We start from the raw sequence: 24,883 nt of genomic DNA on the forward strand, positions 1-24,883 counted from the left end.
AGAGGAGCACCAGTCTCACCCTGAGCCAGCTTGGCACCAAATTGCTCGTAGTCAAAAGTCGACCACAGGTGGAGGTACAGCGAGCGGTGCCAGCCACCGGGGGAGCGATCAATCACTCCCTGAGCTAGCTAGGTCCGACCAGTCTAATCGTCAAGTCTCCGTTCAAGGGGGAAAAAGGTTGATGAAGAATTTGGCCTCCACGGAAGAATTCAAATGCGCCCGTGGGACATCATCTGTCCACGGCACGATGACGGATGTGGCCTCCCCGTCGGGTCAACTCAGTGGTTTTGCGAAGTCAAGAGTTGTGCTTACCCCTCCGACCACATGGTAAGTCCCCTGATTAGGTGTAGACATTTCGTGTTCTTTCCTTGACCCCATAACTTGTTGTCGTTGTAGGTCCTCCACCCCATCAATGACTCTGATAGAAACTCCTCCTTAGGTGCCTCAGCCGAGCATTCCATCCACCAGACAGTCATGGTCCCAACACCACCTAAAGTGCTCGCCATGACCCTTGTGCCTCCTCCGGTGCCTGCTCTAGCCTCTGACCTGCTCTCCCTGGTCGCCAGCCTCCTTGCCTCCATCAGCCAACTGATCGCTAAGAAGGAGGAGATAGTCCGCAGATGCGCCGAGTTAGAGAGGCTTGTGGCCGAGGAAAAGGAGGCGAGGCACGTGCTTCAGTGGGAGAATGCCACACTTCAATAGGAGAAGAACATATTTCATGCGAAGAGGGATGTGCTCGTTGCTCAACAATCCAAGCTGATGGAGGATGAGCAGATGACCCACGACTTTCTTTGAACTACATTTATGGTGATGCAGGGGGGCACTGAGGAGCATTGGGCTGGAAGCCAACGAGCCAAAGGAGCAGCTCGCGCAGGGCTGGTCCTACTCGATCAGCATCCTCACGGGAAGTTCACCTAGCTCCTAGGCATCCTGATGGCGAGAACGGTAGAGGATGTGGCAAAGGCGGCTAAGATCGCAACAAGGAGTAATGCCTGACTAGCCAACCCTTGCGCGCTCTGTGACCTATTTCCAACCAGTTTGCCAGGAGTAACTGCTCGCGATGCAAAGGTACTTGGAGCAGACGTCAAGGGAGAATGACCAACGGCAGGCATAGTGATTGCCTTAGTCAGGCGTTCACCCACTTTGACTCATTACTCCAATTCGTTGACATTCATGTCCGCCCAACTCTCGGGGATACCGCGAACAGTCATATCGACTAGTTTTTGGCTGCCTCCAAGGAGGCAGGTGACCTTGAGCAGAGGCTTCGCAAGACTGTTGGTGACCACCTCTTTGAGATCGGAGTCTTCAACGTCTACCTTGCCCTCACCTGCATCAGCGATCACTTTCTCGACCTCGACCTCGCTTCGGCAGTCTCTACAGGTTTTGACGATGTTCAACGAATCACGGCGGAGCTCGATGACCTTGTAGACTCATTTCTGTATGCAGCTCGCTCCCTTCTTTGGATTATCTGGTTCAACCCACTGAGTGGCATCTTTGGATCTTATGGACTTTAAATAAAATCATTAGAACCAACCCCCACACATCTTCGGATCTTTTGTACTCGAGGACTTGTTTCCATATAAAAAAAATTGTGCTCGTGTAGTGGTCATTACTTCCAGGGGGATCCCGGCTTTTCATGTCGCTCGCTAGCTAGGCTTGTGGTGCCTAGGATAGCCCTTAGCTCTATAAGCCTTTCGGTGGCAACCAGCGCTCGACTTGAGTTTGAACTTGTGGCATCATGGCCCATATCCATCAGGTGCCCCTACCCTTGACACTAAACAAGCTACAATTCTCATTCCTTATTTGGCACCCATGCATGAGTAATCAACCAAAATGAAAAAATAATGAGACATCATAAAAGGTACCCTAAACAAGGAAAATAACAAGGAAAACCTAAACTGCTCTCGCCCCCGACCATCTGATTGGCAAGAAGGCTACCGACCAGGCGATCTAACCCTTGAATTGAAAAACTTACATGCTAACGGAAGATCGTTGTCCGTGAGATCCTGCAAAATAATGAATTTTGTCACTGAATCGTCAAAACTTGCAAGCCATACTCCACTCTTGTCCGGAAGATCATGCAAAATAGAGAAAATGGCTTGTTTTCGAACAGCCTTATACATAGATCTTGCGCAACTGGGCTACGTTCTAGAACATATGGTTGCACCGAAGCCCATGAGCCTGACCCTGGGTCTACTAAAACTGCCACGTGATGCCTAGCCTATATGGTGTTGCGTGATGCACTATGCTTGCAGGATCAAAGGGTTGCTTCCCTAGGCATTCTTTCATGTCTAAAATGTGTAGACATTGCTTGCATGACCATCACATTTGCCATCTAAGTCACAGTACAACATGCTTGGATCACGTAGAGCTCGGCCTCTGCGACCTCTACCGCTTCGGCTGCTGCAGGCTCCACCACCTTGGGCTTCGATGATCTCTTGCAAGACATCGTAAGTTGAAAACTCTATTGGGTTGACTTCTTTTTTCTTCGAGGTATACCCAGGGGGCTCGTTTTTCCTCGAGTGCTTTGGCTTGTCTATCGGCTGGCAGTGTTTGCGTCCTTGTTTGATTGATAAGGCTTCGGTGTTTTTGACACTGCCATTTCGCTTTTCTTCGATGATGGTCCACTTTGGACCTTGCATATTACTCCACTATGAGGCCTCTTGCTTGTCAACTTTCCTACCAGCAACCCTCCTCTTATGCCCTGGATAGCGGCATCGATGATTGTGTCCTCACTCAAGCCCTTTGTCTAACAGCGCACATGTATGAAGCGACACATGTAGTCCTTCAGTGGCTCTGTCGGCTACTATTTTACTACGAAGAGGTCACTGGTTGTGATCTTCTCAACCCGATTGACCTGGAAATTGTAGAAAAAGGGCATCATGCAACTGCTCCAATGAGTAAAAGAACCCCAGAGGTAAGGCGGATGTTTGGGAAAATAGACCAACCTGAGGATAATGGTTGACGATCACTATCAAAGGTTCCTCCAGAGCCTTCTGCCTCCAGACTCAGCAGGAGGCCCTATCCCCAGAGGCTGCGAACCCCTTCGGGCCACCTCTCCGGCAAGTACATGGCCCTCCAAAGACTCGAAGCTATAACAAGTCCCCCCCAGAGCCTTCGGCCTCCGAACTCAGCAGGAGGCCTTATCCTCGGAGGCTACTGACCCCTTCGGGCCGCCCCTCTGGTGTCCATGCGGCCTTCTAAAGCCTAAAGACGCAGCCGGCCTCTGGAGATAACATTAGGGAAGAAAGGACACCCCCCTACAACCGACCTGACGTGAGGTGACGGGCGATTAATGCCAGTGCAAGTGGTGATTATCCTGACACCCCAACATGATGCAAGTCATCCTGACACCCCCAGCAAAGCGGCGTCAAGCCATAATTGGCAACCGGCTCACCCCTCAGGGGGTAGACACCGACATAGTTACCATGACAGATATTTATCTTCTATGTAGGGTAAAAGGTAGTTATCCAGGATAAGGCTCAGTAATTTAGCCAGGTCCAAGATATTTGTACATAATGCTAATTTATACACTAAGCTACGTACTACCTTATAAATAAGAGGTCGTGGTCACCTAGAAGAAGGAGGCAAGAAGAAGCCCGCTCAACACAGCGCGGAGGAGCATAATCACCAAGTCTTCCTGTGATACTCCCCCTAGCCCAGTTCATATTTTTACTATCAATACATTCGTTATGTTCCTTCCTCTCAAACTTTGTCTCCAAGCTTGAGTCTCCTCCTTAGAAGAAACTCTCGCCGTACTTGCTAGGACAAGATGAATTCTTGTTCCAACAGTGGCGCCGTCCGTGGGATCCCAAACACAGAAGTGCCAAAGAGACGTAGGAATCTACTAGAAACACCACCAACACGTTAGCCGCCATATACATCGTTGCAACCATATGCATGGTTGTCTTAGCCGTGCACATCACGCATACCCTCCAGCCCCACTGCCATATGGGACGGCGTTCCTCCGTCCTTGATCGACCCAGAACCTTGGGTCGGTACGGAAACTCCAAATGGCACGGAGCCCTTCCAGCCTCTACATGGCGAAGACCTCGCTGCACCAGAAGAGGTCGCGACCGAGGTCGCAGCCAAGCAGACCACCTTCCAATGGTTCTGGGCGATCGAACCCTGGAATGTTCCTGCCTGAACTTGGTCCCATGGTATCTCCTTCGACAGCACCTGGGACGCCCCAGGCGAGACAACACCTTCAGAGAATCTGTCCACCCAGCGTCCTCCTCGCCCCCCTCCCCCGGCGAAAGAAAGTTCTGAAGAGGCGCAATGCCCCCAAGTGCGCAGACCCTGCCAACGCCTCTGATGCAGCCCTCGTGACACCAACCACGCGCGGGGAACCCCAAGTCCACCTCGTCCAGGGAGGCGCAGTCGGAGCCACTCCAGCTCCGAAAACTGGTTCACCAGACGACCCCGACGGTCTCCCCAAAGGAAAGGAGGACCTAGGGAAACCACGGGGGTCCATGGCACGCGGCCCCCAGCAGTGACCTGAATGTCAACCACAAGCTCCGGTACCCTCGGAGGCATATGGGTGTATCCTGCATGGACCAGGGCGCGGTCACAGCATCAATGATTGTCGAACCCTCACGACCTTCCAAGAGGAGTACTTGACCAAGGAGGGAACCAGCGAAGGATGACACAGGGGCCGGAAGCCTGGGGTAAACTCCAGTACCGACAGTGCAATATCCCAGCGATGAGGACTGAATTAGAAAACACCATCGCGAGGCTCCGGGCGGATTACCTCCGGAGCCGGGCAACGACTAAGGGTCGAGGGGGTCGAGGACCACCTATCTCGACTAGCATTCGGCTCCACCTCCGACAAACACCGTCGCCAGGCTCCGGGCGGATTACCCCCATAGCCGGGCAACGGCTAAGGGGCGAGGGAGTCAAGGACCACCTCTCCTAGCCTAGTCGTAGGCTTCGAGGCCTTCAGGCCTCATAATAGATGCCTTATTCTGGCAAAGGTACACCAACTATTACTTAATAGATAGTTTACCTAGCTGGTCTATCTTTCTTACAGTACGATAAAATTATGTAGGAGGCCTCCAACCTTACTGCTAGAAGTTTTTACAACAGATAACCATTAGGTAGAAATGGTAAATCTAGATTACATCCCTGTTTAGCAATAAGCAATAGAATTTAAGTTACATCTTCAATTGACATGAGTTATGAATAGCCGTATGACCTAGCTATGTCTTATACTGCAATTAGCTGCATATTGCCAACAGTAGACTCCAAAACTTAACTAGTACATAACTATGCGAAACCCACGCCTGCAGCTGCGCCACATGCCTAGGTCACCCAGAGGGCAGATTTTGTCAGGGTGTCCTGGAAGGCATTGCATAGCATCGGCGGTGTCGAAGCCACGCCACGGGGGATGTCCTCGGGGGTGGTGATGCGGTGCTCTGAGGAATGCTATCTCAAGGAATTCTCGTTGCACAACATGCCTACACGCCGCAGACACAGCAGGCCTAGGTCACCACGGAGGCATCAAGCCTAGGTTTTCTGGAAGGTGTTGCATAGCCTCGATAGTGTATAGATGCCGGTTATCAAGGGACTTCTTTGGTAATGTAGTTGCGGCGCCCCCGACAGATTTCTTCGGGAGGCGTGACATGCCCACGCACTTGTAACCATTGCTTGCCTAAACCTAAGGTCACCTGAAAAGGTTTCCCGGAGGGTAATCTTTGCCTTGGTTGGTAGAGGAGCCCACACACCTATAGCAGCACAGCATGCCTAGGTCACCCAGAGGGCAGATTATACCAGGGTGTCCTGGAAGGCATCGCATAGTCTCGGTAGTGTGGACGCCGCAAATCAAGGGATGACCTTGATGTGAGGATGCAGTGCTCTGAGGAATACTGTCGCAAGGAATCCTCGTTGCACGACATGCTTATATACCACAAGCGCAGCATGCCTAGGTCACCGCGAGGGCATCAAGCCTAGGTTTCTTGGAAGGTATTGCATAGCTTTTGTCGTATAAATGCCACGTGCCAGGGCACACCCTTGGTGAACAGTGTTGCAGTGCACCCGGGGCGTTTTCTCGAGAGCACGATAAGCCTACACACCACGGGCGTAGCATGCCTAGGCCACCTAGAAGGTAAGACCACCGAGAAACTTACAAAACCTTTGTCAAAAACGGAGAGTGCTACAAAACCTCCGGCAAAAACAAAGAGTCCTGTAAAACCTCTACCAAAACGGAGAGACTCCCAAAACCTCTGCAAAACGGAGAGTCTTACAAAAGCTTTGGCAAAAAGGAGAGACTTCCGAAAACCTCCGCGAGGCGGAGCATCTTACGAAAACCTTAGCCAACAACGGATAGTCTTGCAAAACCTCCGCCAAAACGGAGATACTCCCAAAACCTCCGCAAAATGGAGAGTCTTACAAAAGCTCCGGTAAAAATGGAGAGACTTCTGAAAACCTCCGCGAGGCAAAGCATCTTACGAAAACCTCCGCCAACAACGGATAGTCTTGCAAAACCTCCGCATCGCCTAGTCCATATTTTTACTATCAATATATTCGTGGTGTTCCTCTCAAACTTCGTTTCCAAGCTTGAGTCTCCTCCATAGAAGAAACACTCACCGTACTTGCTGGGACAAGACGAACTCTTATTCCAACAGCGGAGTACCAAGATCTTGCTATCCCTTTTATTGCCAACACAAAGGCCTTCACCAATATTGTGTCATCTCCACCAGCAGATTCAACTGTTGCCTCAAAGCTCATGATGAATTCCCTCAGGTCTGATTCTTCATCAAACATTACCGCCCTCAATATTTTAAAACCCGAAGGCCAAGGCTATCATGCAAGCCAATGGAGAGCAGTGATTCTGGATCGCCTACGCGTGACTTATGCCAAAGATCCTACATATGTCGTGTTGTAAATGCTAACGAAGGGGTGATAATATTTCGTGTATCTTCACCCTCTCATTGCAGTATGCTAATTTGTTCTTGCATTTGCCCTAGAGTTCTCTCGGCTTCGTCAGCTCGTCGGCGATATTCACCCGCCTTCCAACTTGCTGCCAAGCTCTATAGCATACGATTTGCCTCTCTAGGTCTTCAGCTTCTAGCCGTGCAACTCTTTCTACCTCAGTTTCTTCATCTTCATTTTTGTATTCTTCGAAGTGATCCAAGTCCTCATGGTCCTCCACATGAGATGCCTTTCCCTTCGCTGTTGTCGAAGCTTTGAAATGAGAGTGAAGCTCGATTTCTATCCTTCACATCGAAGCGCTAGCATTCTCCTGGTGAGTTGGCTCTTTGTGAACTCAGCCATCCCCATCGGCCAGCATGGCCACATCATTTTCTTCATCTTGAACTTCTTCGACTGCCTCAGATGTTGTGATGTTTGGATCCACCGCAGTCGAAGGGGCAGCCGTGACCGCCCCCCCCCCCCCCATGGAAGTTATGTCTGTTGTGCCATTGATGCATCAGTGGCCTTCGACTTCTTTTTGGGTGACATGGCTTCGTAATGTTTCGATCCCTACGGACGGTGCTAGCTATTGGCAACTTGCGTAACCAAACAAAGTGAAGGGCCTTTGTCACCAAAGGGATCCAAAGGCTTGGTGAGAAGCACCCATAATTTAGGGGATTGTACACTACTATTAATGACACAAGTCTTTTTGGTTACAGTGTCGCCCTATTTATAGAATGTACACGACCGCTCTCTATTACAATTTACGAAATTACCTCTCTAACTGCCATATTCTTGGTATATTCGTAGATAATTTGGTACTATCCTAAATACAGCTGGCTTTTTTACAATCGTGCCCTTCGTCATCCTCAATTTCTAATCCTAATCCTTTCTTCGCTTGAGCTCCTGGATGTCTACGTCCTGAGGTACCTTCGGCATCTCCTTCAGCTAGCTACTTCATGATGTCGATCGAAGGTCTTCGCCTAGATTCTAAAGACTTGACAAAAGCTTCATCTGCATTGACATCTTCATCGTTCCTTTAGTTGACTCCCTCATGTTGTCGATCAAAGGCCTTTGGTTAGCCTGCAAAGGCTCGACATAGCCTTCGCTCATCCGAGCTGTAAGAAACGCTCCCGCGACACCGAGCGACTGAATGGTACCTTTGAGTCCTCGAAGGATTTCTACAACATTTGTCAGTAAACAGTAACCGCAGAGATCTTTAACCCAGCATCCGAAAGGGACATGTAAAACCATTTCCCAACAGCAAGCAACGTCTTGTCGCGGCCCGGTGGCCTGTACAAGAGCACACCCTTGGAAGGTGACATACCGAACTTTTCAAAAAAATTTGGGTGCTCGACCGGGTATTGCACGGTTTCTTGGAGCTCCCTCTTAACTCCCTCGAGACCACCAATGTCGTTCCAGCTCACATTGGGCACATCGACGATGATCTCACACTACGCTGAAGGATTCATGCCGGCGAGTGCCGTCTTCAGGTGCTCGTTTGTGATTGCCATAGAATTCAGAATCTCCGCGTCGATTGACTCATCCTCCAGGTCGATGGCGTCCATCTTCTCCCTAATGCACTATAGCGCAGCCTCGGTGCAAAGCGCAGCCAGGTCGACGCCGACGTAGCTGTGTGTATCCTTGGCAACAATCTCTAGGTTGACGTCGTCGGCCAGCTTCATGTTCTTCATGTGGATTCGGAGTACCTCGAGCCGCCCAACCTCGTATGGCACGCCAATGTCAATCTCACGGTCGAACCTGCTGAACCGCCTCAGAGCAGGGTCGATGTTGTTCGGGTAGTTCGTCGCGCCCATGACGATGACGTGGGTGCGTGCCTTCAACCCGTCCATTAGCGTGAGCAGCTGAGAGACGATGCACTTCTCGACCGTGCTGTGGGTTTTGTCCCTCTTGGGAGCGATGGAGTCGATCTCATCGATGAAGATAATGGATGGCGCGTTCTTCTCGGCCAACTCGAAGGCCTTCCTGAGGTTGCTTTCACTTTCTCCAGACATCTTTGACATGATTCCCGGGCCATTTATGCAGAAGAAGAACGCGTCGGTCTCATTGTCCACGGCACGGGCCGGGGGTCTTGTCCCTCTTGCCGGAGCCGGAGGGTCGTAGAGAAGAATCTATAATAATAATAATAATTTTCTAGTCTAAACCTCCTCGCACCCTTGGCACGGGAGAGTGTCCACGACAGCATTTTTTACCATCACCGTTTGATCAGCAATGAACGGTATCGCTGTCCCATGTATGGCACGGTCACTCATGTGCAAGTATCCAAGACTCCACTAACCGCTGAACGAACGCAAAGTGAAGCTCAAAAAGAGACGAAATTCCTTATAGCTGTGAACTCCTCATCTTCAACATCTAGCTGGTGAAACTAACTCGATTGTTGTTTCTCTCTCCACCGCACTGCCCCAGTTACATAGGTACGAATCAAACTTTCTTTTGTAGATCCAGCACTTGCGAGCTGATGGAGTACATCTTGGGCCAAATCGAGCGCAGAATCTGATCCGAGAATAGATCGGTAAAAAAAAAATCATCTTCTACATATACTGGCAACGTCTCCTCTTTCTCCATCGACAGTTACAATCTCCACAACAGTTACCCTCACGGCAACTCACTCCACCGTGAGGGTTTAGACCCGGAAAGAATCTGTATTCCCACACGGGCTGCTTTGCATGCTTGAGCTACCGTCGTCTACGCTTCTTGGCACGTGGACATCTTGCGCGCGCAATCGCTCTCTTATGTCTTTCCAAACTGAATGCAGTGCCAGTAGCACAATACTCAGGTTCATAGTTTCTGTTTCCTACGATTATTCTCTTCTCTGGTTTAGCAATTAGTCTAGAGCAAGGGACAATTGTGTGATAGAATCTGAGTAGCCTGAATTTAGTGCACTTCAGGGGTAAGGCATAATTGTCTGCACATGTAAAAGGTAAAGGCATAAACACATCAAGCCTGCATAATTAACCTGATGGAACACAATGATTGATTGATTAACTGTGTACTTCTGAACTGCTATGAAACTGATAATAGAGCTTCCTGTTATATTAATCAAGCAAAGGAAAATCTCTACACAAATTGTATTCTCTTATATGCTTGTGATACAACCGGCTGCAAAATCAGTCTGCAGTGCTTCTCCCACATGTCCACCCACCCAAGCCATTAACTTAGTCTGCAGTGCTTCTCCCACATGTCCATACCACCTAATCCATTAACTGAAAATGAGGTGCGTACATGCTGGAAGAACAAATCAGGATTCATGTTACAAAATGATTTCATAGGTAACGCTAGGGAACGGGAGGTTATCTTCGCTTGTGTTCTCTGTTTGGGCATAGCTTCCTACGGAACTGCCCCGTACAGTGTTGCCTTGTAACACTTTTGTTTTTATCAAATCATAGCATAACCGAGATAAGGGACCTTATACTGCAGAGGCTGCAATATCTGGCCTGTGTAGCACGCTAAAGCCTAAAAGTTTAATAAACAAGTTTGTTCTGCAGTATAATTTTGTGATAACTGGCACATTGAATATTGTACCTTCACATACACACCTGCAACTTTGCGACAATAAGCTTGCTTCAAATTTTCATATAAGAATGCCATAAGAATTTCGTTTTTTTCTTTACAACTTAATCAGTACTTACTGAAAATTTTCTAACCAGGTTATGCATAATACAACAATTAGGATTTTATTAAACAAACTGGAGAAAGTATAAGTACATCATAGATCTTAATCACTATCAAATGCCTTATGGTGTTAACACTGATCTTTATGCAAATCTGTGCCTTGCAGGGCCTAATGCATCTGGCACTCATGCACCGGTCTCGACAATTGAAGCTTTAACAACTTCTAGTACCTTTCGGAGGCTTGACGCCGATGCTCTTGAACAGCGGAGGGTGCTTGAGTGGCAGCTCGACCAGCTCCCCGATCTGCCTCAGCTGCTTCCGCATGCCACCAACGTCATCGTATCCGACGTCGTCGAGCCTTTCCTCGTCTTCCTGCTTCACCGGCTCGCCATCACAGAAGAAGATCTCCGTGTCCGGCGCGACGACGCAGTACGCCACCGCGTGTCGATATCCATGACTTTAAACTCGACGCTCCGCATGCCGAGTGCCGCCACGCACGAGGAAGAGGTCGCCCTTGTGGACCGGGCGGTACGCGTCGAGGAAGTAGGGCTTGAGGAACGCCTCGAAAAGGTCGCCCGTGAGGCCCTCGACGGTGTCGTCGACGGGGAGGATGTGCACGCGCGCGCCGTACTTGGCGTCGTGGCAGTAGTGCACGGCCACGACGTCGGCGAGGGCAGGGGGGACCCAATTTAAAAATTGAGTGGTGCATATTAGTGATTTTATCTTTACAACTTAATAAAAAAGAGATTAAGATCATTGGAAAAAAAAGAATCTGAGCGGAGCATGTGCCCTCGCTGGTTACATGCTGAGTCTGCCGGTGGGCGAGACACATCCGGAGGTTGGACCGGACCGCCTTGTTGATCTTCAGCCTGTGCTCCTCGCACCGCTCATCGGACATGGTGGTGCAAGACGTGTCGCGGCGGCGCTTGCCCTTGAGCAGGACGATGTCACCGCGGAGGATGGAGAGATTCTCCATGGTGGCCGGGTGGAGCGTGCAGAGTGAGTTGTTATCGGTTGTGGCCTCCTCCACCACCAGCCGTTCGCGGCCCTCTTCAGGGCGGAAGAAGAGGATGCGGCCGCGCCGTTAGCCATCGTGCGGGGGCTTGTGTTCGCCCGCGTGCTCGCCTTACACTTCTTGCTGGTCGCTGCTGCTACAGAAGCAATGCAGCTTGTATTTTGATGGTGAAGGCAGTGGGGGCTTGGTCTCCTTTACAGCATGTACAATATGATGTTTGGAGCATATGTATTTAGATGGAAGATAAAATACTTAAACGTCACCGCTTATATTAGTACTATTAAAATAGTTAATAATATTTAAACATATTTAGTCTTTATTAACATTAGAAATTACAAATTTTATACATATATTTTATACTCTCTTTCTTTAATCACATAACCATAAGCACGCGGAGTCGAGTCCGCGCGGTGGGAGCCGTCGTGCGATCGAGTAGTCCGTTTGATGATTTGATCGCTTCGCGTGCGAGTCCGAGTCCGAAAAGGTCCACGTCGCATTGGATCGAGGGAGAGACCACGGATTGCATATCGAATTTTTTTTATATTTCGAAAATTAAAAATTATAAAAATAGACACCTATTTCAAAAATAATTACAAAAACAGGCATCGGTTGACCATTCAACAAGTGACAGGTTCAAAAATTAAAAAAATTACGTTTTATTGTTCACAAAATTCAAAACACAATCTAAATAATCATGAAAAATTCTAAAAAAATAGTGGTGTCTAGGATACTATGATCTAACTCTAAAAAAAATACAGACAAAAATATGATATATATAATGAGAAAAAAGACAAATTTTATTGTACACATTCTAAGACTGTGTAAAAAGAAAATTTTATTTTTTTGTTTCTCATTGTAAAAGTAATTGTTTATGTTGAAATTTTTTAAAAGCTATATTATAGTATCCTTTACACCATACTTTTTTTCAAAAAATCATGATTATTATGATAGTGTTTTGAATTTTGAGAACATTAGAATGATGTTGTTTTAACATGTCTCTGTTTGAAAGGTGACATATTTACTTTTTTAAACCTGTCGAGCTTATTTTTACAATTTTTCAAATGTACGTACATTTTTACAATTTTTATTTTTTAAATATAAAAATAAAAATTATTGCATATCTGGTAGCATCCTGTTCAAGACTCAGCCCAATAGGTTCAGAAATAATTCCCAGGCCTATTACGGCCCAAAGGAGAAGAGCATGCAGTTTGACCTGGACTCGGTAGAAATTTTAATTCTGACAAACTTAATTGGCTTTGCCAACAGATATTACAATTCATAATGGATACAAATCTCGCCTCTTGTAGAACATCAAGGTTGCGGCCGGCCCTACCTGCTTTGCATCGCGAATACATAGACCGTCCTCTCCCTTAGTACATTGTAATAAGCAGCTGAACACGCAACTGAAGCTATCAACTTCGATCGCTCTGTTTCCCAACTAAAGATGTGCCGATCCAGATAACTTTGCTCAGCAGCAATACGTACGATCGAGTTAAACGGCGCCATTGTTGGCGGTGATCTTGCCGTTGACGATGTGGTGGTTGTCGTCGTCCATGAAGCGCTTCCAGAACCAGTGCTGCTTCCACACCCTCTCGGTCATCTCCTCTATGGGCACGTTCTTGGTCTCCGGCAGGAAGAAGAGCACGAAGAGCGACATGACGACGACCCAGGCGGAGAAGAAGGCGAAGATGGCGAACTTGAGGTGGCAGAGCATGGAGAGGAACGCCTGCGCGATGACGAAGGTGAAGAGCAGGTTCACGCAGACGGTGACGCTCTGCCCCGCGGACCGCGTCTCGAGTGGGAAGGTCTCGCTGGGGATGAGCCAGCCGAGGGGTCCCCAGGACCAGGCGAAGGAGGAGACGAAGGTGCAGACCATGACGACGACCATGATGGCCCAGCCGTGGCCGAGGTCGTCGGAGTGGTCGGTGACCTTGATACCCAGCACCACGGCGATGGCCACCTGCGACAGGAACATCTGCACGCCAGCCTCCAGCAGCAGCATCCGCCGGCCCACACGGTCCACGGAGTACACGGACACCAGCGTTGACAGCACGTTCACGGCCCCCGTGATCACCGCCGAGTAGAGCGACGCGTCGTTCTTGAACCCCAGCGTGTTGAAAAGCACCGGTGCGTAGAACATGATCGCGTTGATCCCCGTGAATTGCTGGAAGATCTGCAGCATCCCATATTTGCATCGCATTGCATACATGTTAAACAGCGGTTCAATGGCACGTGGTACGGTGGTAGCGATCAGCAACGGTAACAAGCAAGTAGCTAGGTACCTGGAGGAGGACGGCGATGACGAGCTGTGGGCGGTTGTGGCGGCGGAGGAGGTTGCGGAAGGGGTGCTTGACTTCGTGCGCGATGCGGCTGGCCTCCACGATCTCGTTGAACTCGGGCTCCACGTTGTCGGTGCCGCGGATCTTCTTGAGCACGGCCTTGCCTTCGTCCAGGCGGCCGCGCTCGACGAGGCTGTTGGGCGTGTCCACCACGAAGAGCGCGCCCAGGGTGAGCAGCAAGGCCGGGATGCCGGCGAGCGACAGCGACAGCCTCCAGCCCCACGGGTGGATCCTGCACGAATGCCGGTGGCGCACGTAAGTGTCAGTGTAGCGCATGCGCGGTGCGCGCGCGCATACAGAAGCGAAGCGTACGAATTGAACAGAGGACGGCGTACTTGGAGGTGCCGTAGTTGACGAGGTTGGCGAAGAGGATGCCGATGGTGACGTTGAGCTGGAACAGGATGTTGAGCCCGCCACGGATCCTCGTCGGCGCGATCTCAGACAGGAACAGAGGAACGGCCTGCACGGATCCAGTGAATTGAGTGCAACTCAGTTTTGTGATGCAGATGCTCATAAGCAATTAAGCATTGTCGACTTCAGCAACTATTTGGCAGATTATTAGAAACAGCATAAATGAAAAATTCACGTCGGTTCATTTTTACCCTCAGGTTAGCTAATTAGATTTTGAAAGAGGTAAATGACTCAAAGTCCCAAAAAAATTAGGCCAGACCATCACTTGAACGTCTTCAAAAGACTGAAAGGAGTGTGAGAGCGGTTGGTGCACCCGTGCACTCATTCTGTGTTTATTTCCGACCTTGTTAATTGAATTACTGAACTTATCCTCATCTAAGAACATGTCAGTACAACTAACACAGAAGAGTACAAAGCGTTTTGTTCTCTCACCACAGTTTTCATGTACCTATCTAGAACTAATATTCCCCCCTACAAGGTGCTGAATAAACTGATCACTGATCACATGAACACTGCCCTGCTCAGATAATTGGGCTTTGGATGTCCTATATGTTGGCTTGGACCATGCATTGTTTGCAATGCATTGCAGCGGTAGGTGATCTGCATCTTGCTACTGCCTTTGGCAATGTTTAATCCGCCGCCAAAGCTCATTTGATTTCATTTTGAAGCTCGGGACAACCTCCAGAATCTAGTGATTGTGGCTGCAGAGGCAACCAAAACCACGGCTTCAGTTTAATAACCTGACAAGAACAAAACCGGAACCTCCAAGCAAACTACTACCTGTCCAAGTCCAGCATCCTAGCAGCCAGGCAAGTAATTTCCTTCAGGACAAGAAGTTAAGCTAGGGCTCTCAACATATCGCCATTCGTGACCCATGTGGTCTGGTCTACACGTAGAGTCAACATGGCTAGCTGCAAGGTACAGATTCCTCTGTCGTTTGCTCTGGTCACAACTGGGACAGCTAAAGAGCAGGTAGCCACGAGTGATGTGCTATAAGAGTACGTTGCAGTTCCACCAGTCAAACCAATGCACCTATCACCTGCTGATCGGTCGAAAACTCGAAACCCTCTCATCTTCTGACCCAGCACAACCGTTAATTTGAAATTTTCTTCAGTAATTCTAATTTACTGCTTGTCATTGGATCCCTGTAATCTTCAGACGTGAAAAGGTAATCACTACAAGTCACGCACGTCCGGCTGGAGTAGTAGTATACATACTCAGCACGCATCGTTTCTACGCGTTTGACCCCAGAATTCCGGAGAATACGGAGGGTCATCTTACGTATCAAAATACACTTCTCGGAGCACCGAACTAAGCGTGAGCAATTTTAAGACCAAAAGATGCTTAGTTTGACAAGGACGGTGGCTAGAATATACACACGTCCTTCTCATGGGTGCAGAAAAAAATGCCTCGTGCGTGCTAAAAATCCTGAAACCGGGAGCTAGTTTGACTTGAAATAGATTCCTACTACCTAATACTTTTTGACTAAAGTGTTTCATCGAAAAGTAACAGGAAACAATCTATATATTACGTGTCTAGTCTCTAACTCTAAGTTAATATTATGCCACTTTCAATTACAATTAAAAAATAATAGAATTACAATCCACAAAACATTCTAGTTACAATTAAAAAATAATATAGTTACAATCCATGAAACAGAAAGTTATAACGAGAAGTAAATAAAAGAAATTGAGTTGCAATTGCATTATAGAGGAATATAACTCATAACAAATTTCTTATTTAATAATGTACAATTTAAAAAATATGATTGTAATCATAGTACAATTTAAATATAACTTCGGTTCTTATATATATTAATTGTAATTTATTATAACTCGTTAGTTTCTCGTGTTACAATTATTTATTTTTAAATACGCGGATATAACTAATCTATCTAACATATTGTAACTAATAATTTTTTAAGTTGTAATTAGAGATGTGTATAGTGGTAAACTATAATACATATAGATACAGAATAGACTCGTCGTATACTTTATATATATATATATATAGACACACACGTGCATGCATATCCTTTATGAGCTAATTGGATTACCTGGTTGGCAAAGCCGACGCCGCAGCCGAGCAGGATCCTGCCGATGATGAGCATGGCGAGGTCCTGGGCGGCGCCGTTGAAGATGACCCCGACGATGAAGAAGACGCCGGCGACGAGCATGGTGAGTCGGCGGCCGAGGCGGCGGGTGGTGTAGGAGGCGAAGAAGGTGGCGATGAGGCCGGCGAGGTAGAGCGACGACGTGAAGAGCTGCAGGCCCTGGTTGTCGTACTTGCAGTAGTTGCTCTCCTTGTCCTCGCGCTTCTTCCGCAGCACCGCGGGGAAGAACTTGCCCAGGAAATCGTCGTTCGCCGTCACACCGCCTGCAAAATTGATGGCGTTTTTTTTTCTCACATCTTTTAACTAACACGAGAGTGATCGATGATAATTTTTACAAGTTCGTCCCAGTGATGATTCGACAGTTCGTTGGTCTTGCAGGTATATTAATGCGAATGCAAAATCTAGTACTTCCACCGTTTCAGTTCAGGTATTATAAGTTTATGTTCCAAGATACTCCAGTTTGTGATTGCTGCTGGTGCTTAGAATATTCCTCGGAGCTTGTGAAATGTGGTATGAAAGCGTTGGCTACGGTAGCGACAATACATTTTTTTTATGAAAATGCATGCTAAGTTACTCAGGAAAAGGAAGCAAATGGAGTGCTCTGCATGATATATCTATCTGGTACCCCGGATATACAAAATTCACACAATTAATATTGGAATCATGAAGGTAATGTTTACAATTCTCATGTGTTCTTGTGTGCATGTGTCCACACCTTGGGGGCATATATTATTTCTATCCATAAACCGTCGGTGGCGCCAAATAATCTCAACGGATTTTTACAATTAATGATAACAAAGACTTCAAATTTTCATGAAAACCTTAGTGTTACGTGATGATAAGAAAAACTAGTAGGAATCAATGTGCCGTGATTTGAGATATCTTGGAAGGAACGAAAATGTTGTAACACTAAGTAGTTCACACACGAGTGGTGCTTTTTTTTCCAAATGTTTTTCCTTTTGAGCAACGATTTATCGACCTTGAGAAAGTGACCACACGCCACACAAAAATTGGAAAGAAAGCTGTCTCATTAGGCGTGCTCCATAGCTTTGCACGAGTTGACTATCCAGCATGTCATAGCAGGTTGCTAGCTCTCACACGTCACAGCACGATGTTTTCTTCTCTGACTCTAAGACTACAAAAAATAATGTGGATTATCATAGATTCATATTCCTAAGTTTTTTTATTAATCATGCAAAATTGGAAAAATTTCGAATCACAGCTACTAATGGGCCGTATCAATGTCCATAGTAAAAGTCCATTAATTTTGTTTGAACTTTGTGCTTATCCGCTTGTGTTCACAAGAAGACGAACACGCTTGGAAAACATTGCTTCACGCAGCACCCATATCCATTGAAATAAAATCCTCCTCAAGAGAGTAGCATGTCTGCATAACGAAGAGGACATATCGATCGTTTCGACGTTTCTCCATGGAAGGGGAATTTCGCTTGATTCTCTTGAGCTAGCACAAGAGAAACATATTTTCATGGGGATGGGTGAGGAGCTCGGCGTACCTGAGATTCCGACGTCGTACCCGAACATGAGCCCGCCGGTGGCCGCCATGATGCAGGAGATGACCACGATCGGCGTGATCTTGGCCTCGAACTCCACGCCGGACGGCGCCGACACCGAGAACCCTCCCGCCGGCATCTTGGCTCCCGGTACCAAACGTCTGGTGCTCTCGTCGCAAGGCAGCAACAGAAGTAGAAGCAGCTAGGGAGGCCGGAACAGGAGGGAGATGGACACGAACAAGGCTCCCAGTCTCTCGGTTTATATAGAGAGGGAAGCCCGGCTCCACGGAGAAATTTCAAACGCATCCGACCGGTCAGGTGCCACCACGTCACCGAAGTGAATCGTTCTGTGGGTCCCGCTTGAGTCCAGTTTGCGGGCCGGCCGAGACTGGCTTGGCTGGTCGGCTGGCTAGTCAACGACGGCTCCACGGCCCACGGGCCCCCGACGATTTGTCAATCCAAAAGCAGGAGCCCGCGGAATAGAGACGTGCGACTTTTTTATATTTTTTAAATAAAAATTGCAAATGTATGTATCCGTCTTAAAAAATTACAAATATAGAATATAGATTATTGTCGTTTGTTGGAAGTACGACAAGTTTTAAAATCGAAATATGCATGATAATTTTAAAAATAAAAAATATTATGTTCCAACTGTCAAACCCAAAACATTATCGAAATAATAATGAAAAATTATATGGTATAGATGATGCTATTATCTAGCTCTTCAAAAAATTTCTTTGGCCTCTTTTCAACGAACGACAAGAGTTTAGATTTATAATTTTTCAAAACAAATATATATATTTGCAATTTTTATTTAAACAATATAAAATAAAAAAAGTTCTTCCTCCTGCTGCGGCTGTGCATAAGAACAGCGACTTTTCGATCATTTTTTGCCTATCCGTTCCAAACTTTTTTGAGCTTTTTCAGTCCATTTTGGAAAACTCCTCTAAAAAAGGTTCCTTTTGGAAAACTGGAGAATAGTACCAGTTTGGAATTTTGGATAGGGCGCCGTCCTTTTTGACCAAAGGATGTCCTCAACTCCGTGGGCCCATTTGTCAGTCACAAGTACACGTCTCGGAAATTTGGAGTGGCTCCAGAGACAATTCCGCACGCAGCTAGACTAGCACTGCCGCTCGATTGATTCATGTGAATGGAGGACCTTGACTCGAAGAGCGATCCGAGGAAAAATCATATCTCACGTGGGGATGGGCTCACTTGAAAATTATACGGCACACGAAATTGACTCCAGGTGGCCTGAAGTATCACAGTCGGCGTGCATAGACGCCAGCGTGTTGCAACGGTGATGAGTACGTACTTGTATTCTGCAGGGGGGGGGGGGGGGGGTAGCCGCTCGTATTGTCCAAGTGGTGCTAAACTAGATTAGTTCCGTGTTGTTTTGTTGATTGGCTCGTGATTTCATCGAGATATGATCCGATAAGACCTGGGATCTCATAAATGTACCTGTTATCCATGTTACAAGAACCTGCTATTTTTTTAATAAGGAAAATATCTTCGCTCAGATATTTTTATTAAAAAAGAACAGAAAAATGCAGACCGGCCCTCGGGGTCGAGCGGAGCGGCCGCCCCGGCCCCCAGGTCCCCATATGTATGAGATATCAGCAGTCTATATATTTTGGTCAGGCCCAAAATAATTAATCAAGTTCCAATTTAATTATGTGGTTATATGTTTTAATTTAATCGCACTAATTGGTGTTGTTTATAAAACTTGCAGGCTGTAGCTATGCTGCCTGGGCCTGCTATTCCTATACTGTCACTTGATTTTGATTATTACGGTTGAGGCCGTGATCGTGACTGATCGTGAATTTGTGATGGGCAATTACGCAATCGGCATTCATGGTGAAGCGGCCCTATAACGTGCAGCATCGCACTTGCTGAGAAGGCTTGCATTCGGTGAGATGGTGACTCGTCTTATATTTCTAATTGGTGATCCTTTCGGCATTTCATCTGTTAATGTAATTTGTTTTTTAATTTTGAGCATATTCTTGATATCATGTCTTCTAGAAAGAATGCATCTGATAGCGAAAAAAGAAAAAATAAGAACCGAGTAGATGAGTTGATAGAACAAGGCTCAGAACTTTCACCCTCCCTACCGCACGATTCTAACTAGGCTGTTGGGATCGAAGTCTCAGACAAGATGGGACCTTCAGGGGTAGAACTGACGAAGGCCCGTTATGTGACGTGTACTGGAGAATGAACAGTCTGGAATCATGTTTACGTTTACACTGTGGCTCTATTTATAGCCCACACCCCGCAATCACAGACCCGGTTTACACTTATTACCCCCTAACCTACTACATTCCCGAAATATCCGGGGGCAATATGGTACAATTAAACATGGTCCCATAATCACAACAGTGCCCATGACAGCTGGGCCCACTATCCGGCTATTTCTCAACCGAAGGGTGTCGAAGTCATCTCCGTCCAGCCTTCCGATGAGCTGCCTCTACCATCTCCAAGCGAAGCCTTGATCTTGTCTTCGCCACCACCAGGCGAAGGCCTGGCTCGGTCGTCACCGCTTCCAGGCGAAGGCCTGATCCCGTCTTCGATGCCTCCTGTCGAAGGCCTGGAGCGCAAACTGTAGCTTCGCCGGGTAGTCGGGGCAGACCAGTCTTCGCATCCATCGGACCGGTTGTGGATGACTCCAACTCCAACTAACTTCGCAGTTGCCCTCGGGTATGGGGACGGCTGGGGATGATCCCCAACAGTAGCCCCCTACTGGCAAGGTTTATCTTCGATAGGCCAAGCTTGTAGAATTTTGAGGTATCTAAGCGCCATCCCCCTTCGGCCTATCGAAGTTGGTTGGAGGCAAAGCCTGGTTTTATTATTGATATTATTGTTGTTATAATAATAATATATGTTATTATTATTTTTTTCTCTCTTTTTTTATCATTAATTTTTAATTAATTTAATTTATTTTTTTTTACCTGTTGAAACGTTAGGGGTAACTGTTTGCATTTAATGTTCACGGTAGTTACCCGAGCGCGTTTTCCGACGTCGGTTGAGATTTCGATGCTGGTGGTGTTAACCGCGCTCGACTTCTCCTATAAATACAGAGGCAGTCAAAAAAAAATTTCACCTTGCCTTTGTTTAGAGTCTTTGCTCTCGTACGAAGCAAGTTTGAGACCTTCGGACAGCCTAGTCTCAGCCCCCTGTTCCCTTCGCTCCGCTTGGAAGTCCCTTGAACTCGATGGCGCCGAAATACAGATCGTCGCTTCCGAATACATATTGGATTGGACAGTCCAAGATGGATAGCAAAGTTTTGGCTGGCCTTGTCAGGAAGGGGCTAATTGATGACGTATCTAACGTCCGGCTTCCCGGGAAGCAGGAGATTCCCGAACCCGCTGATGATGAAGCCATTGTTTTTGTGCATTACTTTAGGGCTGGCCTTCGACTTCCCTGCGACGAAATGGTAATTAAGGTGTTGAAGCTCTTCGAAGTGTACTTGCATCAGTTGACGCCCAATGCCATAGTCAGAATGAGTCTGTTCACTTGGGCTGCCCGATCTGAGGGAGTTAAGGCTTCCGCGAGGGCATTCTCCGCTGCGCACCGCTTGCACCATCAACCAAAACCCGTTTTTGTTCGCGGAGTGCAGAGCGAAGCGCACTATGGTTGTCTTAATTTCGCATACCGCGTCGGCCTGTCCACTCCCGCGGTTGTATACAGGAACAAGTGGTCGAGCGACTGGACCCAATGGTGGTTTTACCACAAAGTTGAAAGCGAAGAGTATCTTGTATCGAAGTGCGAAGGAGTAAAGGGAAATCGCGCCCCTGATGTCCGGTTGAAAACATCGCAAGAAACGGCGCTTGAAGCCTTCGCACGGTGCGTGAAACATCTGTCAACTCGTGACCTGGTCGAAGAGTTTCTAGCGGCCGGCATCTGGCCTCTCAGCCGTGGCTGGAGTATGCCAACCTTCGGAGAGAAAGGGCCTGAGGGGCTCTGCCGTCCTCAGCCTGCTGTAGAGGGCTTCGCAGGTACCCTCTTGGACGTGTACTATATTTTGATTTAAATCTTGTTGCTTAACAGTTGTTTTAATGGTAACTTTGTTTATAGATTTGTCAGTGGCCGAAGTTGAAGCGAAGGTTGTGATGTTGGTTGGGAAGGTTACCCCTGGCGAAGCGCAACTCTGCGCAGACCAGGGGCTTAACCATAGGTTAAACAGGATTTTTGAGTACCGTGGATTGTCTTACGATGAGCGGCCGAAGATTTCGGCTGTCCTGCAGAGCAACGTGGGAGGTTCCCCACCAGTAGAGATAAGCGAAGAGCCTATCGCTTGCCCTCCGGCGAAAAGAAAGGCTTCGGAACGATCGCCAAAAACTAGGCGTACCAAGAAAGCTGTCGCACTGCGCAAAAAACCACGCGAAGCTGCGCTGGAGCCTCACGTGGAAACGTCACCGGAGGGCTCCGCTGCCTCGCGCGGCTTGACCCGTCGGGAGAGTTCCGAAGGAGTGCAAGAGGGCCAAGCGCCGAAATCCACGTTTTGCACACGCGTCGATCTTCCGACATTAATCCTGAGCGACGACGAGGAGTTGACGGGTGCGGGCGTGGCATCGGAGCCCGGTGTCCCAGAGGAGCCCGTTGATGAGGGCGGCGGCGACGTAGAAGTGGCAGGGCATTCATCGCCCTCCTCGTCGTCGACCTCATCTTCCGAAAGCGAAGATTCGACGCCAAGTGCGCCGCGATGGAGAGGGAAAGGCCTTATGGGTCTTGGCGGGCTGCTTGACGCGAAGGCCCTTGCTCCCGAGGCTTTGCGGCCCGCCTGTTTTGAGCCGAGTGCCGGGGAGGTAAACGATGCGAAGAGGATTTTTGGCTCCTTCGTTCTCCCTGAGATCGAGATCCCGCTTGGGCGGAAGTCTTCGACCAAATTGATTGATGCTTCTGATGTGGCAATTGCGAAGGTATATTGTATCTTATCTTTGAATGAAATAAAGGAAATTTTGTATTTACTAAGTTGTCAGTTGAAATTTCAGGTTTTACTTCTCTCCCGAGCTCAACGCAAACAAGCAGAAAAGTCTGAAGCCCGCGCCCGAAGCGTTGAGGGCCAGATTGAACTGCTACAAAAACGGGCAGAGAAAGCTGAGAGTCAGAAGCGCGAGTTGTCATGGCAAGCGAAGGATGCAGAATTGCGATCGGAGAAGCTCGAAGCGGAGCTCGAAGCGTTGCGTGCGGCGAAGGATATTGCTGACGGCGAAGTGAATCGTCTCCGTCAGAATTTGCAATCCTCCGAAGTGCAAGTTTGTGAACTGCAATCAGAGTGCGCATCGGAGAGAGAAAGAGCGGAGCGGCTGCAGATTGAACTGGGCGAAGCGAAGGCTTATAACGAAGATGCTCTTAACGTCATTGGGGAGCTTGAGCCGAAGGCGGTAGCCGCCTGCGAAGCAATCAGCCATACATTTGAAGGTATAGGCGCCTCGGCAATTCCTCCATCAGTTGAACTCGTCGGACTGGGTGGACTTATTGGTTGGATCCACGAGACCAGCAGTAGCCTGCTTCCAGCCGCTCAGCTATATGGAGATTTCTGCGCCATGGTCGCCGCCCGGAGCCTCGTGCAGTCTGTGGAGATGACGGGTTGCAACCATCATACTGCCCTTCAATGACCCTCCTTCCAGTATCCTTCGGATCTGTCGACTTCGGCTGTTACCAAGTCGTCGAAGAGCACCGCCCGTTCATTCACCACCAATTATTGGTGTAAGTATGGGCGCAAGCTAGCTCTTCGAGAGGCCGAAGTGAATCGTCAAAGGGTACAGATTCCAAACTTGCGGGTTTTTTTCGAAGGCAATAATTTGTTTATTGTTAAAATTTATAGGCTAAGGTGAGGGAGGACACTTCGTCGAAACCGACTAATACGGCGGCCGAAGATACTGGGAAGGTGTGATGAATTGGCGCGAAGGGTCGTTGTCATATTTTGGTTTTGTCATTTAGAATGCAATACAGTGGCTGTGTAATACATTATGTATTAATGTCGAAGTGATATTGACCTTTTTGCGCTCCCTGCGCAGGTCCTTGCTTCGGACACTGTGCAGGTAGCCGAAGAAGCTGTTCTTTTGACTATGATGAGGGATAATTTTTATGTCTCCTGGTCCTGCTGGGAATCATTTCAACGCCGCCATGCTGATATCGACTTGGAACGTTATTGGCACACGAAGTGTAGATCGTACGACGATATGAATGCTAGGACGAAGGCGTTTTGGAAATCAGTTCTTCCTTCAACGATAGTTAACCGGCGAGCTGAACGAATTCTTCGCCGCGAGGCAAGAGAGAACATTGATGGTGCATCGGTACTTCTTGAACCGAAAATTGAACCGCAAGACAACGAGCCGTTTTGCCGGAGACCCCAATTGTGTTATCGGCGTGGTCCCTCTTCGCAAGTAGCTAGGCGAAGTGGTAGTAACAACAGATCTTCCATGCCGACGTGTTGTAATCAAGTTGGGGCCACTTCGGCCCCATCATCGCGTTTCCATGCCAGCGAAGGCATCGAGTATCAATTTTATTTTAGTCGCTTGTATAAGGATTTTGTTGATCCAGAGGTTGATTTAGATGCGGAATAAACTTGGTTTGTGTTGTGACTTGCTGTTGTTTTTTTGTCTCACTTCGCACGTCGCGCGGAGTATGTTTTTTTTTTGTTCAATTCTCCCGGATCGTAAGTCAAATTCTCCGGGTTGACTTTCTTGACGAAAACCATCCCCCGATTTTCGCCGCAGTTTCCTGCGATTCCATTGGGTTGGTAATCTTATGTTAATTAGTGTTACACTTGCGAAGCGCCGTCCCCCGCCCTACTTTTACTCGCAGGTAACTTCGGCCTACTTTGGGTGGATCGATGTCTGATTCTTAGACTTCGAAGTTTTCCGCCTTCTACTTGTTTTCTCCGTTAATATTTATGCTTGCAGTTTTAGTGCTGTGCCTTTCGGTTGGAGTAGGAAAATTTCGTCGTAGG

The 24,883-nt window shown here is 47.9% G+C and overlaps 1 protein-coding gene across 1 annotated transcript; it reads right to left on the reverse strand.

The window, feature by feature from the left end:
- Positions 1-12,780: 12,780 nt before the first annotated feature.
- LOC133911918 (sugar transport protein MST4-like) lies at positions 12,781-18,170 on the reverse strand. The gene is made up of 5 exons (XM_062354397.1): positions 17,935-18,170; positions 16,364-16,683; positions 14,232-14,356; positions 13,840-14,128; positions 12,781-13,730 (listed from the first exon to the last, which is right to left on the reverse strand). The coding sequence occupies exons 1-5, from the start codon at positions 18,068-18,070 to the stop codon at positions 13,050-13,052; spliced, it is 1,551 nt and encodes a 516-aa protein (XP_062210381.1). The 5' UTR covers positions 18,071-18,170; the 3' UTR covers positions 12,781-13,049.
- Between the last annotated feature and the right edge of the window lie 6,713 nt (positions 18,171-24,883).

Source organism: Phragmites australis, chromosome 3 (genome assembly GCF_958298935.1).
Source record: "Phragmites australis chromosome 3, lpPhrAust1.1, whole genome shotgun sequence".
NCBI classification, from domain to species: Eukaryota; Viridiplantae; Streptophyta; class Magnoliopsida; order Poales; family Poaceae; genus Phragmites; species Phragmites australis.